Source organism: Salmo salar, chromosome ssa18 (assembly GCF_905237065.1).
Source record: "Salmo salar chromosome ssa18, Ssal_v3.1, whole genome shotgun sequence".
Taxonomy (NCBI): Eukaryota; Metazoa; Chordata; class Actinopteri; order Salmoniformes; family Salmonidae; genus Salmo; species Salmo salar.
The window spans coordinates 80,425,109-80,440,758 of NC_059459.1; the positions used below are offsets into that span (position 1 = coordinate 80,425,109).

The 15,650-nt window shown below is 40.4% G+C and overlaps 1 protein-coding gene across 1 annotated transcript; it reads left to right on the forward strand.

Moving 5' to 3' along the window:
• Positions 1–367: 367 nt before the first annotated feature.
• Positions 368–13,045, forward strand: LOC123728766 (zinc finger protein 37-like). Its single transcript, XM_045701628.1, has 3 exons — positions 368–620; positions 7,772–8,209; positions 10,895–13,045. The coding sequence occupies exons 1-3, from the start codon at positions 455–457 to the stop codon at positions 12,409–12,411; spliced, it is 2,121 nt and encodes a 706-aa protein (XP_045557584.1). The 5' UTR covers positions 368–454; the 3' UTR covers positions 12,412–13,045.
• The last annotated feature ends 2,605 nt before the right edge of the window (positions 13,046–15,650 follow it).

Genomic DNA, 15,650 nt, shown 5'->3' on the forward strand with positions numbered 1-15,650 from the left:
ATACAATAAGTTATATAACATATTATAACGTTTTCCCCACATGTAGTTATCTATTTCTATTATCACTGCTAGTCTTGGGTGGCAAGTAGCCTCGTGGTTAGAATGTTGGGCCAGTAATCAAAAGGTTGCTGGATCAAATCCCAGAGCTGACAAGATAAAAATCTGTCATTCTGAACAAGCCAATTAACCCATTGTTCCCCAGGATGCCGTCATTGTAAATAATAATTTGTTCTTAACTGACTTGCCAAGTTAAATAAAGGTTTCATTTAAAAAAATGGTCTGTACCTTGTAGTTAACTCTCCATCCACATAGAGGCGCTGTGGTATTGTCTTGCCACCCGCTGATACAGGCGGAAGTGAGCTTGCGAGTGGACTTTTCTTTCTTGTGAACATCGTTGTTTCCTCGTGGAAGAAGCTAGCAGCTGAATAGCTAACTAGCTACCAGTCAACTTAAAATGTCGAAACAACAGTCGTTTCGTGTGTTTTTAAATGAGCGCTTAACTTCGGCTGCTGTGGAGATTTTCGGGGAAGTTGAGAAAACGGTAGTGAAATACCAGGAGGAGAATGATCGGCTACGGAGACTGCTGGAGATCACATCAGAGGTTCAGCTATGTAGAACAGGTACGTATGTACAGTGCATTCGGAAAGTATTCAGACCCCTTCACTATTTCCACATTAGGTTAAAAATCTGTCCATGTGCACTTGAGCAAAGCACTTAACCCTGATGTATCCTGTAATTGCTGCAGATAAGAGCGTCTGCTAAATGACACACATTTCAAGTGTAACGTATTGTACTTTTGCAGTCATTGTTTTTTATTGTAAATAAGAATATAATGTTTCTGAACACTACTACATTCATGTGGCTGCTACTATGATTACGGATAATCACGAATAAATCGTGAATAATGAAGATCATACACCCCCTCCCCAATAACAGGGGAGGTCAGCATTTTGGGATGGATGTTTATTTATTTTTTATTTCACCTTTATTTAACCAGGTAGGCCAGTTGAGAATACGTTCTCATTTACAACTTTGACCTGGCCAAGATAGTGCAAAGCAGTGGGACACAAGCAACAACACAGAGTTACACATGGAATGAACAAACTTACAGTCAATAACACAATAGAAAAATAAATCTATATGCAGTAAGATTACAATTACAATTTAGCAATAAACACTGGAGTGATAGATGTGCAGAAGATGAATGTGCTAGTAGAGATACTGGGGTGCAAAGGAGAAAAAAAATAACAATATGGGGATGAGGTAGTAGGATGGGCTATTTACAGATGGGCTATGTACAGGTGCAGTGATCTGTGAGCTGCTATGACAGCTGATGCTTAAAGTTAGTGAGGGAATTATCAGTCTCCAGCAAATTTTATAAATTTTTTATATAAAAAAAACATTCATAAAAAAATGTTTTGCAATTCGTTCCAGTCATTGGCAGCAGAGAACTGGAAGGAAAGGCGGCCAAATTAGGAATTGGCTTTGGGGATGACCAGTGAAATGTACCTACTGGAGCGCGTGCTATGGGTGGGTGCTGCTATGGTGACCAGTGAGCTGAGATAAGGCGGGGCTTTACCTAACAAAGACTTATAGATGACCTGGAGCCAGTGGGCTTGGCGACGAATATGAAGCGAGGGCCAGCCAATGAGAACGTACAGGACGCAGTGGTGGGTAGTATATTGGGCTTTGGTGACAAAATGGATGGCACTGTGATAGACTGCATCCAGTTTGTTGAGTAGAGTGTTGGATGCTATTTTGTAAATGACATCACCGAAGTCAAGGATCGGCAGGATAGTCAGTTTTACGAGGGAATGTTTGGCAGTATGAGTGAAGCATGCTTTGTTGCGATATAGGAAGCCGATTCTAGATTTCATTTTGGATTGGAGATGCTTAATGTGAGTCTGGAAGGAGAGTTTACAGTCAAACCAGACACCTAGGTATTTGTAATTGTCCACATATTCTAAGTCAGAACCGTCCAGAGTAGTGATGCAGGACGGGCGGGCAGGTGCTGGCAGCGATCGGTTGAAGAGCATGCATTTAACCTCTTACATCTAGACGTTCCGCTAGCGGAACACCTGCTCCAATATCCAATGATAGGCGTGGCGCGAATTACAAATTCCTCAAAAATACAAAAACTTCAATTTTTCAAACATATGACTATTTCACAGCATTTTAAAGACAAGACTCTCCTTTATCTAACCACACTGTCCGATTTCAAAAAGGCTTTACAGCGAAAGCAAAACATTAGATTATGTCAGCAGAGTACCAAGCCAGAAATAATCAGACACCCATTTTTCAAGCTAGCATATAATGTCACAAAAACCCAGAAGACAGCTAAATGCAGCACTAACCTTTGATGATCTTCATCAGATGACACACCTAGGACATTATGTTATACAATACATGCATGTTTTGTTCAATCAAGTTCATATTTATATTAAAAAAACAGCTTTTTACATTAGCATGTGACGTTCAGAACTAGCATACCCCCCGCAAACTTCCGGGAATTTGCTAACAATTTACTAAATTACTCACGATAAACGTTCACAAAAAGCATAACAATTATTTTAAGAATTATAGATACAGAACTCCTCTATGCACTCGATATGTCCGATTTTAAAATAGCTTTTGGTGAAAGCACATTTTGCAATATTCTAAGTACATAGCCCAGCCATCACGGGCTAGCTATTTAGACACCCGGCAAGTTTAGCCTTCACCAAAATCAGATTTACTATTATAAAAGTTTGATTACCTTTTGTTGTCTTCGTCAGAATGCACTCCCAGGACTGCTACTTCAATAACAAATGTTGGTTTGGTCCAAAATAATCCATCGTTATATCCGAATAGCGGCGTTTTGTTCGTGCGTCCCAGACACTATCCGAAATGGTAAATCAGGGTCGTGCGCATGGCGCAATTCGTGACAAAAAAATCTAAATATTCCATTACCGTACTTCGAAGCATGTCAACCGCTGTTTAAAATCAATTTTTATGCAATTTATCTTGTAAAAAGCGATAATATTCCGACCGGGAATCTCCTTTTCGGCAAACAGAGGAAAAATCACAAAGACGGGGGCAGCCAGGGCACACGCCTAAGCCCGCAGTCCCTTGATCGGCCACTTGAGAAAGGCGATAATGTGTTTCAGCCTGGGGCTGGGATGACGACATTCAGGTTTTTTCCGGGCTCTGAGCGCCCATGGAAGACGTAGGAAGTGTCACGTTAGAGCAGAGATCCTTTGTAAAAGATAGAGATGGCAAAGAAGTTCAAGAAATGGTCAGACAGACCACTTCCTGTAAAGGAATCTCTCAGGTTTTGACCTGCCATTTGAGTTCTGTTATACTCACAGACACCATTCAAACAGTTTTAGAAACTTTGGAGTGTTTTCTATCCAAAGCCAATAATTATATGCATATTCTAGTTACTGGGCAGGAGTAGTAAGCAGATTAAATCGGGTACGTTTTTTTATCCAGCCGTGAAAATACAGAATGCGGTCGGATCATCACATAATTGGCATATATATTACTCTTACAGAATTTCCACGTGGTCGAGGGTATTGGAAATTTAATCAAAGCTTACTAGATGATAAATTGTTTAGAACTAGGACAGAAGAATTTATAACTGACTTTTTCAGACATAACATAGGTACAGCAGATCCCCTTATTGTATGGGACACTTTTAAATGTGCCTTTAGAGGCCATGCAATTCAGTACTCATCTATAAAACAAAAGCAATTTAGATCATAAGAGTCCATATTAACAAAGGAAATTGAAGGACTAAATGTACAGTTAGATAGCAATAAAAACGGTTCCATAGAGGCACAGAATAAGTTAGAGGAAAATAAAAATAAATGAAGGAACTTATTCAAGAAAGATCCAGTGTTATATATTAGAAAATTAAAGCGAACTGGATGGAATCTGGGAAAAAATGCACCAAATTATTTTTCAATCTTCAATATAGAAATGCTTCCAAAAAAATGTATTAAAACTTGTTACAAATGGAGTCACGCATGATTCACCAAATTATATTTTGAAAGAGGAAGTAAAGTACTTTTTAAGAATATGTTTTAGTTTTAGTCTCCTACATCTCCACTAACTGAAACAAATTTTATGGATTTTTTTCCTAATAATAATGTAAAATTAACATCTGTACAGAAAGACTCATGTGAAGGCCAAATTACAGAGGAGGAACTTCTTGATGCAATTGGGGCCTTTAAGGCTGGGAAATCTCCAGGGCTGGATGGCATACCAGTGGAAGTATACAAAACTTTTTTGATATAATCAGAGGACCATTATTAGCATGTTTTACCACTCCTATATAAACGGTAGATTATCAGACACGCAACAAGAAGTTCTGATTTCATTATTACTGAAACAGGATCCAAGTGGTATATATAAAGATCCAGTCCATTAAAAAATTGGAGACCTCTTACACTTCAGTGTTGTGATGCAAAAATCCTAGCAAAATGCTTGGCGCATGGAATTAAAAAGTATTGTCAGATATTATTCATCCTAATCAGACAGGTTTTTTACATGGGCGATACATTGGAGATAATATACAACAGTTAATGGAAGCAATAGAACACTATGAAATATCGGGGACACCAGGCCTGGTTTTCATAGCTGATTTTGAAAAGGCTTTTGATGAAGTACGACTGGAGTTTATATATAAATGCCTAGAATATTTCAATTTTGGGGAATCTCTTATAAAATGGGTTAAAGTTATGTATAGTAACCCTAGGTGTAAAATAGTAAATAATGGCTACATCTCAGAAAGTTTTAAACTATCTAGAGGAGTAAAACAAGGTTGTCCACTGTCGGCATATTTATTTATTATTGCCATCGAAATGTTAGCTGTTAAGATTAGATCAAACAATACCATTAAGGGATTAGAAATCTGTGGCTTAAAAACTAAGCTGTCATTGTACGCTGATGATTTATGTTTTCTTTTAAAATCACAATTAGAATCCATCCACAGCCTCATAAAGGATCTAGATACTTTTACTGTCCTCTCTGGATTAAAACCAAATTATGATAAGTGTACTATATTATATTGGATCACAAAAAAATGCTAATTATACATTATCATGTAGTTTACCAATTAAATGGTCTGACGGAGATGTGGACATACTCTGTATACAAATCCCAAAAGAAAGAAATGATCTCACTCCAATACATTTTTATAGAAAGTTAGCAAAAATAGATAAGATCTTGCTACGATGGAAAGGAAAATACCTGTCTATATGTGGAAAAATCACCCTGATTAACTCTTTAGTCATATCACAGTTTACCTATTTGCTTATGGTTTTGCCTACACCTAGTGACCTGTTTTTAAATTATATGAACAAAAAATATTCATTTTCATTTGGAACGGCAAGCCAGACAAAATTAAAAGGGCCTATTTATATAATGAATATATGAATTCGGACGGCAGAAATTATTAAATATTGAAGCATTAGACCTCTCACTAAAGGCATCAGTCATACAAAAGTTATACTTAAATCCAAACTGGTTCTCTAGTAAATTGGTTGCAATGTCTCATCCTATGTTCAAGAATGGTCTTTTTCCCCTTTATTCAGATTACACCTGCCCACTTTCGGTTGTTTGAAAAAGAAATAATCTCCAAAATATCTTTATTTTTTAAACAAGCCTTAGAAGGTTGGTTTCAATTTCAGTTTAATCCACCTGAAAAGACAGAACAAATAATACAACAAATATTGTGGTTAAATTCAAATATACTAACTGATTAAAAAAAATGTATTTTTCAAATAAATGTTTAGAACAGGTATAATTTTAGTGAATGATATTATAAATAGGACCGGTGGAGTTATGTCACACATGCAGCTAACACAGACATATTGAAATGTCTGCTCTACCCAAAATTACAACCAATTAATTGCAGCATTACCACAAAAATGGAAGAGGCAAGTAGAAGGGGAAAAAAGTAAGGAACTTGTATGTCGGCCTTGTATTAAAGAACATAAATGGTTAAACTCTAAGAGGAAAAAAGAATAAAAAGAATAAGCAACGTGGTGAGTTGATGCCTATTCGGCAGCTAGTTAGCTGGGTGGTGAGTTGATGCCTATTCGGCAGCTAGTTAGCTGGGTGGTGAGTTGATGTCTATTCGGCAGCTAGTTAGCTAGGTGGTGAGTTGATGCCTATTCGGCAGCTAGTTAGCTAGGTGGTGAGTTGATGCCTATCCGGCAGCTAGTTAGCTAGGTGGTGAGTTGATGCCTATTCGGCAGCTAGTTAGCTAGGTGGTGAGTTGATGCCTATTCGGCAGCTAGTTAGCTAGGTGGTGAGTTGATGCCTATTCGGCAGCTAGTTAGCTAGGTGGTGAGTTGATGCCTACTCGGCAGCTAGTTAGCTAGGTGGTGAGTTGATGCCTATTCGGCAGCTAGTTAGCTGGGTGGTGGGTTGATGCCTATTCGGCAGCTAGTTAGCTGGGTGGTGGGTTGAAGCCTATTCGGCAGCTAGTTAGCTAGGTGGTGAGTTGATGCCTTTTCGGCAGCTAGTTAGCTAGGTGGTGAGTTGATGCCTATTCGGCAGCTAGTTAGCTGGGTGGTGAGTTGATGTCTATTCGGCAGCTAGTTAGCTAGGTGGTGAGTTGATGCCTATCCGGCAGCTAGTTAGCTAGGTGGTGAGTAGATGCCTATCCGGCAGCTAGTTAGCTGATGCCTATTCGGCAGCTAGTTAGCTGGGTGGTGAGTTGATGCCTATTCGGCAGCTAGTTAGCTGGGTGGTGAGTTGATGCCTATTCGGCAGCTAGTTAGCTGGGTGGTGAGTTGATGCCTATTCGTCAGCTAGTTAGCTAGGTGGTGAGTTGATGCCTACTCGGCAGCTAGTTAGCTGGGTGGTGAGTTGATGCCTACTCGGCAGCTAGTTAGCTGGGTGGTGGGTTGAAGCCTATTCGGCAGCTAGTTAGCTGGGTGGTGAGTTGATGCCTTTTCGGCAGCTAGTTAGATAGGTGGTGAGTAGATGCCTATTCGGCAGCTAGTTAGCTAGGTGGTGAGTAGATGCCTATTCGGCAGCTAGTTAGCTAGGTGGTGAGTAGATGCCTATTCGGCAGCTAGTTAGCTAGGTGGTGAGTAGATGCCTATTCGGCAGCTAGTTAGCTAGGTGGTGAGCAGATGCCTATTCGGCAGCTAGTTAGCTAGGTGGTGAGCAGATGCCTATTCGGCAGCTAGTTAGCTAGGTGGTGAGCAGATGCCTATTCGGCAGCTAGTTAGCTAGGTGGTGAGTTGATGCCTATTCGGCAGCTAGCTAGGTGGTGAGTTGATGCCTATTCGGCAGCTAGTTAGCTAGGTGGTGAGTTGATCAGGCTACGTTGTATGCATTGTTTGTTGACATCCTTGTTATTTACGTAGTTTTGAGAACAGATTCCTGTTGGAACGTTCCCCAAGTTATACCCACCCCTGCTAATGTATTCAACAAGTATGTGGTTTCACAAGCTTAATGTGTGTAAGGAATATGGGATCAAATACTACACTTCTGACTTCTGTAATACACTAAGTTCATTTATCCAAACGCTTTTGACTTCTTCACGTTGGGGGACTAGATGCATAAAGTGCTTTGATTTCTAAATGGTTAAAACAGATCTTATGAAAATTCCCTCAAATAAAAGGTGACATTCTGTATTGTCACCACATATAAAACATTTGATCTCAAATCCCAAATTCTGGAGTATAGAGCCACATTTGTAAATGTTAGTTTCACTGTCTAAATAAATACATAGGGGAGTGTAAACCTCTGCTATTCCTCTCCTTCCCTCCAGACTCCCTGCAGCTCTCTGTCTCTGAAGAGGAGGTTCCCCCTGAGCAGCAGGAGTGGAGCCCCAGTCTGGGACAGAAGGACCCAGAGACCAGAAAGATGAAAGAGGAACAAGAGGAAGTCAGGACCAGTCAGCAGGAAGAGCAGCTTCAAGGGTTCTTTGATACCAAAGACTCCACATTCACTCCTTCCTGTGTGAAAAGTGAATGTGATCAGATGGACCCACATCAAGAAGCCATACTAGCTGAACACCCAACTCTCAGTCCACTGAAAACGTCTAAACTACAGTTGTTTCGTGTGTTGTTAAATGAATGTTTAACGGAATCTGCTGCTGTGGAGATTCTTGGTGCGGTTGAGGAAACTGTAGCAGAGTACCAGGAAGAGAATGATCTGCTACGGAGACTGCTGGGGAGGACACCAGAGATAAAACTATATAGAATAGGTTTGTACGTAGATCTACCGTAATTTCCGGACTATTAAGCCCACCTGAATATAAGCCGCACCCACTGAATTTAAAAAATATATATTATTTGGAATATAAATAAGCCGCACATGTCTATAAGCCGCAGGTGCCTACCAGTACATTGAAACAAATTAACTTTACACAGGCTTTAACGAAACACGGCTTGTAACAAAAAATACAAAATTAGCAGTAAGCTTTAGTTGTCTTTTTGCACTGAGTCAATTCCTCATGCTGCTGTTTCCAACGTCTTATCATCGACTCATTAAGACCAAGCTCCCGTGCAGCAGCTCTATTTCCTTTTCCAACAGCCAGATCAATCGCCTTCAACTTGAAAGCTGCATCATATGCATTTCTCTGTGTCTTTGACATGATGAGGGTGACAAAATGACTACCGTAATCAGAATGATGGGAAATTTGAGAGCGCTCAATTTAATCTAAACAGTAAACAAAAAAAGTTCTTTGACCTTAACCCGTTCGGCAATTTCATTGGTCTAATGAAAGCTTCATGCAGCCAAAAAACTGAGCACGTCACAGAATGTGCGTTTTTTTTAGAATTTTTTTTTTTAAAGCGGGAAAAATCCATATATTAGCCGCGTCATTGTTTAAGCCGCGAGGTTCAAAGCGTGGGAAAAAAGTTGCGGCTTATAGTCCAAAATTTACGGTAATACCTAGCTAGCTACGGTTCTACTTAGTTAATAAATTGTTTCCGGTGTCGTGTCTTTGGCTATGCCGGATTAAGTGATATGACATGCTAACTTATAAAATGATTTCTCTGTAATTAATATTACCTGATTAAGCTAATCATGTAAATGTAATTAACTAGAAAGTCGGGGCACCACGGAAGAACGTTTACAGAGCCGTTATCTTCCGAATAAACTCTTAAAATACTTTGTAATATTTTACATCGATAGCAGTCAATATTAACCCTTGTTTTATTTTCAGTCTCATAATGAAAGTTGTAAATTCTTGGTTATCTTCACGAACCCTGGCTAACAAGTTGAATCAGCAATACAAAATTGGGTTTAATTATTTATTTACTAAATACCTAACTAATCACACAGAATTACAAATACACAGAATACAATGATGTCATACAGAAAACGTCCTGGTGGACGGAACCTGTATGAAAGCTGGTTACACAAAGGAAAGGGGGATGGGCTTGAATGAAAGAGCGGGAAGATTTAGGAACACAGAAACAGCAGCTATGCTATCGTAAATACATTATCTTATGCATTCTAAATTACCGCCCATTTGGAAAAGGAAAATGCAATAAATATTTACTCTGAGCTGCGCTTCGGTAGATTGGTCGTAGATGCTGGCCGGGTTGGCCAACAGACCTTCCTGTCCTCGCAAGAATGTCTCTGGTGGTAAATTGGATACGTGGTGGTATCTTCGTCCGTCTGTTAGACTGGATCCGTCGTCCGTCCTTTCCTAGCCCACGTTACAGCGGCTAGGAAGTAGCACTTCTGTAGTGAATAAGCTCAAAGTTCATACCAGTTCATACCATAGCTCACGCCGAGGTTGGCTTAGTTCTGTCCTTGACATGTGTGTCCTTCTAACGTAGAGGCTGCAGACCTCCTGTACTGGAACAACGTGGTTATCTTTTCATCAAAGGCTTATATAGTGGAGAGGGGGAGGGAGGTGTTTCATCGTTTATAACCCCTGTCTCTTCACAGGGGTGGGCCACTGATCAAGCAGGGCACTTTCCTTATGAAAACCCAATTCTCTCATTTGGAAGCTAAAATTACATTTCATCTCCTAACAAACATTTTCAATATCAAACATTTCAATTGCATAACAATTCCATGTGACTCTGATAACTAGAGGGCGTATACTTTCTCAGGTACAGTTTATGTCGTCCTGTCATCAATCATAATGTCTCAGATGACAACTGATATGAAATCCATACTCATTACGTTATCAAGCATATTTCCAACTGGTTTTATTAACAAAATATGGTTCCTTTCCCCATGTGTTTGATGTTCCCAGACTCTCTATATTTAACACAGGCTATTCAAGTCCTTCAGTAGATTCAGAGAGGGGAAGGGAGAAATGTATTTATTGGGGGGGGGTGTCATAAAACTTACCCACAGGCCAACGTCATGACACCGGTAACAGGGATCTCCATTGCATCCATTTTTAAAGAACAGTTTATAATATAGCTAAGATTCACCGGGCATAATTAAAAAGTTATTTGTCAGGAAAAGATTATTTAAAATAGCTTATATAGCACAGCCTTTCTGACTCCAATGCATTTCATTAGAGACTGTGAGTACGTTTACGTTCACACTAGTAATTCAATATTATATTGATGATGGCAGTAGGCAGAGTACGGCTTCAGTCCTGTAGACCCCTGACTCTGCTCATCTTAAACGCCGTGAGGTCATAATACAAGTAAGCATACGGTGATCAAAACATCTAGTTTTCTGAGATATCTCAAATTATTAGGACGTGTACAAGCTTTATTAAAATATCAAGTTTGGAAGCAGTAAAAAATGTTTTATATGTTTTGCACATTATTTTAGCTCCTGTTATTATGTTGGATCAATGCCAATAAAGACGTTTTCAATTAAAAAAAATATATAATTCACATTTGTGATTCAAGTGTTCTATTTAATTCTGTAGTATATAAATAACATCTGTTCCTCCTCTCCTTCCCTCCAGACTCCCTGCAGTTCTCTCTTTCTCTCTCTGAAGAGGAAGTTCCCCCTGAGCAGCAGCACTGTGAGCAGGAGTGGAGCCCCAGTCTGGGGCAGGAGGACCCAGAGCCCACACAGATTAAAGAGGAACAGGAGGAAGTCAGGACCAGTCAGGAGGAAGAGCAGCTTCAAGGGCTCTTTGATACCAAAGACTCCATATTCACTCCTTCCTGTGTGAAAAGTGAATGTGATCTGGAGGACCCACTTTGGTCCTTGACTCTTCCCCAAACCCGGACTGTGGAGAACGGAGAGAGTGACTCTAAACCAATGGATCTGAAACCTTTTGTCACTGTGACCCACATTAAGGGTCTCAACATTCCCTGTGACCCTCCAGATAATCAAAACAATGCCTCCAGCCACAGCTCAGCTGTAAGCAGCGACACAGTAGGACTTGACAGCAGCCCACCATTGGATCCAAGCCCACCATTGGAGAAACACTGTTCCAAACCCAGCACCACAGCTAGAAAAACTCATCACTGCCGTGACTGTGGAGAAACGTTTGCTCTGAAAGCTGATCTGCAGAGACATGTGACTCTCAGCAAGAAGAGACCCAGTGAATGTAGATTCTGCAAGAAACGCTACAATTCCACCTGTAAACTGAAGGCCCATGTCCGACTCTGTCACGGTGGGAAACCCTATATCTGCCCTGTTTGTAGCAAGACCTTCAAACACAAAGGTGGTCTCCCCAGGCACATGAGGATTCACAAAGGAGAGAAACCTTTTAGCTGTGGTGACTGTGGGAAAAGCTTCAATCTGAAGATGAGCCTAACTGAACATTTACTGATTCACACAGGAGAGAAACTATATAGCTGTGGTGACTGTGGGAAAAGCTTCAGTCAGAAGGGATCCCTTACTGTTCATAAACTGATTCACACAGGTGAGAAATCTTTTAGCTTTGGTGACTGTGGGAAAAGCTTCAGTGTCAAGCAGAACCTAGCCAGGCATAAACTGACTCACACAGGAGAGAAATCATTTAACTGTGGTGACTGTGGGAAAAGCTTCCGTGTCAAGCAGCACCTAACCAGGCATAAACTGACTCACACAGGAGAGAAATCATTTATCTGTGGCGACTGTGGGAATAGCTTTAGTCGCAAAGCTTACCTAACCTTTCACATATTGACTCACACAGGAGAGAAACCATTTAGTTGTAGTGACTGTGGGAAAAGCTTCCGTGTCAAGCAGCACCTAACCAGGCATAAACTGACTCACACAGGAGAGAAATCATTTAACTGTGGTGACTGTGGGAAAAGCTTCAGTGTCAAGAGCTACCTAACCAGGCATAAACTGACTCACATGGTAGAGAAATCATTTAGCTGTGGTGACTGTGGGAAAAGCTTCCGTGCCAAACCCAACCTAACAGCTCATAAACTGACTCACACGGGAGAGAAACAACATGGCTGCTCAGTCTGTGAGAAAAGATTCACTCGTAAGACTCATCTGCTGAGGCATGTAGATTCAGTCCACAAAGGAAAGGAAGGATGAAAACGGGTAGAAGAAAGAAAACAAGGACAGAGTGGAAAAGCTTCCTGCTTCCAAAATAACCTAACTATTCATATAATGACTCACACAGGAGAGAAATCATTTAGTTATGGTTGCTGTGGGAAGAGCTTCAATCGCGGGGAGACCTTAACCACGCACAACTGACTCAAATGGGAGAGAAACCCTTTCGCTATGGTGACTGTGGGAAAAGCTTCAGTCAGAATGGGATAGTTTTACCATGTTTTGAGGCTATATCATAAAGTGTGTTCGTAATTACATTGTTTTACTCCATGGTTTGTAAGCAATCTTAGCATTTTCGTATTTTTATTTTTTGAATTAGAATCATTTATTTACAATACAACATATCTCAGACACATTACAACATTGTTTGTCGCTCATCCTGGTGAAAATAGTTTAAGGGATAAATACTATTTTTTTTATGTAAGAATGGACTCTACAAGGTGAAGGCTGTATTTGTGTGTAGTCTACACTGAGTATACCAAAGGACATCCAGCCAACTTGCCACAACTGTGGGAAGCATTAGAGTCAACATGGGCCAGCATCCCTGTGGAAAGCTTTCAGCACCTTGTAGAGTCCATGTCCAGACGAATTGAGGCTGTTCTGAGGGCATAAAGGGATTCAACTCAATATTAGGAAGGTGTTCTTAATGTTTTGTCCACTCCGTGTATAATTCATTATAACGTTTTTTTTTTAATGGATGTGGCAAATGCATAACGGCCTTCCCTGTGGCTCAGTTGGTAGAGCATGGTGTTTGCAACGCCAGCATGGTGTGTGCAACGCCAGGGTTGTGGGTTCGATTCCCACGGGGCCAGTACAAAAACAAATGCATGCATTCACTACTGTAAGTCGCGCTGGATAAGAGTGTCTGCTAAATGACTAAAATGTAAATATTTAACATTTCCCTAATTAAACTTGTGTTGACCTGCTTCCTCGTTCTGAACTATTGCTCAACTTACAGTACCAGTGCAGTAATAGCACCAAGCGACCACTAGATGGGGGTGTAGGACCACTACATAAGGAAGTGCAGTGTACTGTACTGTGTAGTATAGTAACAGTCTACCCACAACTAGGCTTCTGCAGCCACAGAGGAGCTTTACAAGTCAACTCTGCATTACAAGCCAACATCTCATCAAAACACAAAAATAACGTATTAACTGTATAACTGATCAACGCACCATTATACCAGGTCATGTAATGCTTAACCCCCCCCAAAGAGATGAATATGATATTTGGCTACAGAAGTGGTATTTATTACTGATCTCTACAGCTTTTGTTTAAAAATAAATCCTGTGAAATGATGTCAACACATACTGGAGGAGTTACTGACTAGCTACAGTGGCTAGCTTAGCTAACGAACTAGCTACATCACATCAACACATACTGGAGGAGTTACTGACTAGCTACAGTGGCTAGCCTAGCTAACGAACTAGCTACATCACATCAACACATACTGGAGGAGTTACTGACTAGCTACAGTGGCTAGCTTAGCTAACAAACTAGCTACATCACATCAACACATACTGGAGGAGTTACTGACTAGCTACAGTGGCTAGCTTAGCTAACGAACTAGCTACATCACATCAACACATACTGGAGGAGTTACTGACTAGCTACAGTGGCTAGCTTAGCTAACGAACTAGCTACATCACATCAACACATACTGGAGGAGATACTGACTAGCTACAGTGGCTAGCTTAGCTAACGAACTAGCTACATCACATCAACACATACTGGAGGAGATACTGACTAGCTACAGTGGCTAGCTTAGCTAACGAACTAGCTACATCACATCAACACATACTGGAGGAGATACTGACTAGCTACAGTGGCTAGCTTAGCTAACGAACTAGCTACATCACATCAACACATACTGGAGGAGATACTGACTAGCTACAGTGGCTAGCTTAGCTAACAAACTAGCTACATCACATCATCACATACTGGAGGAGTTACTGACTAGCTACAGTGGCTAGCTTAGCTAACGAATTAGCTACATCACATCAACAAGTTATTCAATCGTTGCACCCACACTGCTCGCGCACGTCGAGCATCTATACTGGACTAAACTATACTGGACTGAACTGAACTGGACTATACTGGACTGGACTATACTGGACTAAACTATACTGGACTGGACTGGACTATACTGGACTGGACTATACTGGACTAAGCTATACTGGACTGGACTAAACTATACTGGACTGGACTATACTGGACTGGACTATACTGGACTAAACTAAACTATACTGGACTGAACTAAACTATACTGGACTGGACTATACTGGACTGGACTAAACTCTACTGAACTAAACTTTTCTGGACTATACTGAACTATACTGGACTATACTGAACTATACTAGACTGAACTAAACTATACTGGACTGGACTAAAATAAACTATACTGGACTATACTGGACTATACTGGACTGAACTACACTGAACTGAACTATACTGGACTGAACTATACTGGACTAAAATAAACTATACTGGACTATACTGGACTATACTGAACTACACTGGACTAAACTATACTGGACTAAAATAAACTATACTAGACTGGACTATAGTGGACTATACTGAACTAAACTTTTCTGGACTGGACTATACTGAACTATACTGGCCTGGACTATACTGGACTAAACTAAACTATACTGGACTATACTGGACTGGACTATACTGGACTATACTGGACAAAACTAAACTATACTAGACTGAACTAAACTATACTGAACTGAACTATACTGGTCTGAACTATACTGGACTGGATTAAACTATACTGGACTGGATTAAACTATACTGGACTAAACTATACTGGACTAAACTGGACTATACTGGACTAAACTATACTGGACTATACTGGACTAAAATAAACTATACTAGACTGGACTGGACTATAGTGGACTATACTGGAATGGACTATACTGGACTAAACTGTACTGGACTGAACTAAACTATACTGAACTATACTGGACTGAACTATACTGAACTATACTGGACTGAACTATATTGGACTGGACTATACTGGACTATACTGGACTGGACTATACTGAACTATTCTGGACCGGACTGGACTGAACTATACTGGACTATACTGAACTATACTGGACTGAACTATACTGGACTGGACTATACTAGACTATACTGGAATAAACTGAACTCTACTGGACAGGACTATACTAGGCTGAACTATACTGGACTATACTGGATTGAACGAAACTGGA

Coding starts and splice junctions, on each gene's coding strand:
- LOC123728766 (XM_045701628.1), top strand. CDS start 455: ATGTCGAAACAACAGTCGTTTCGTGTGTTTTTAAATGAGCGCTTAACT. Junction 621..7,771: donor GGTTCAGCTATGTAGAACAG/GTACGTATGTAC, acceptor CCTTCCCTCCAG/ACTCCCTGCAGCTCTCTGTC. Junction 8,210..10,894: donor GATAAAACTATATAGAATAG/GTTTGTACGTAG, acceptor CCTTCCCTCCAG/ACTCCCTGCAGTTCTCTCTT.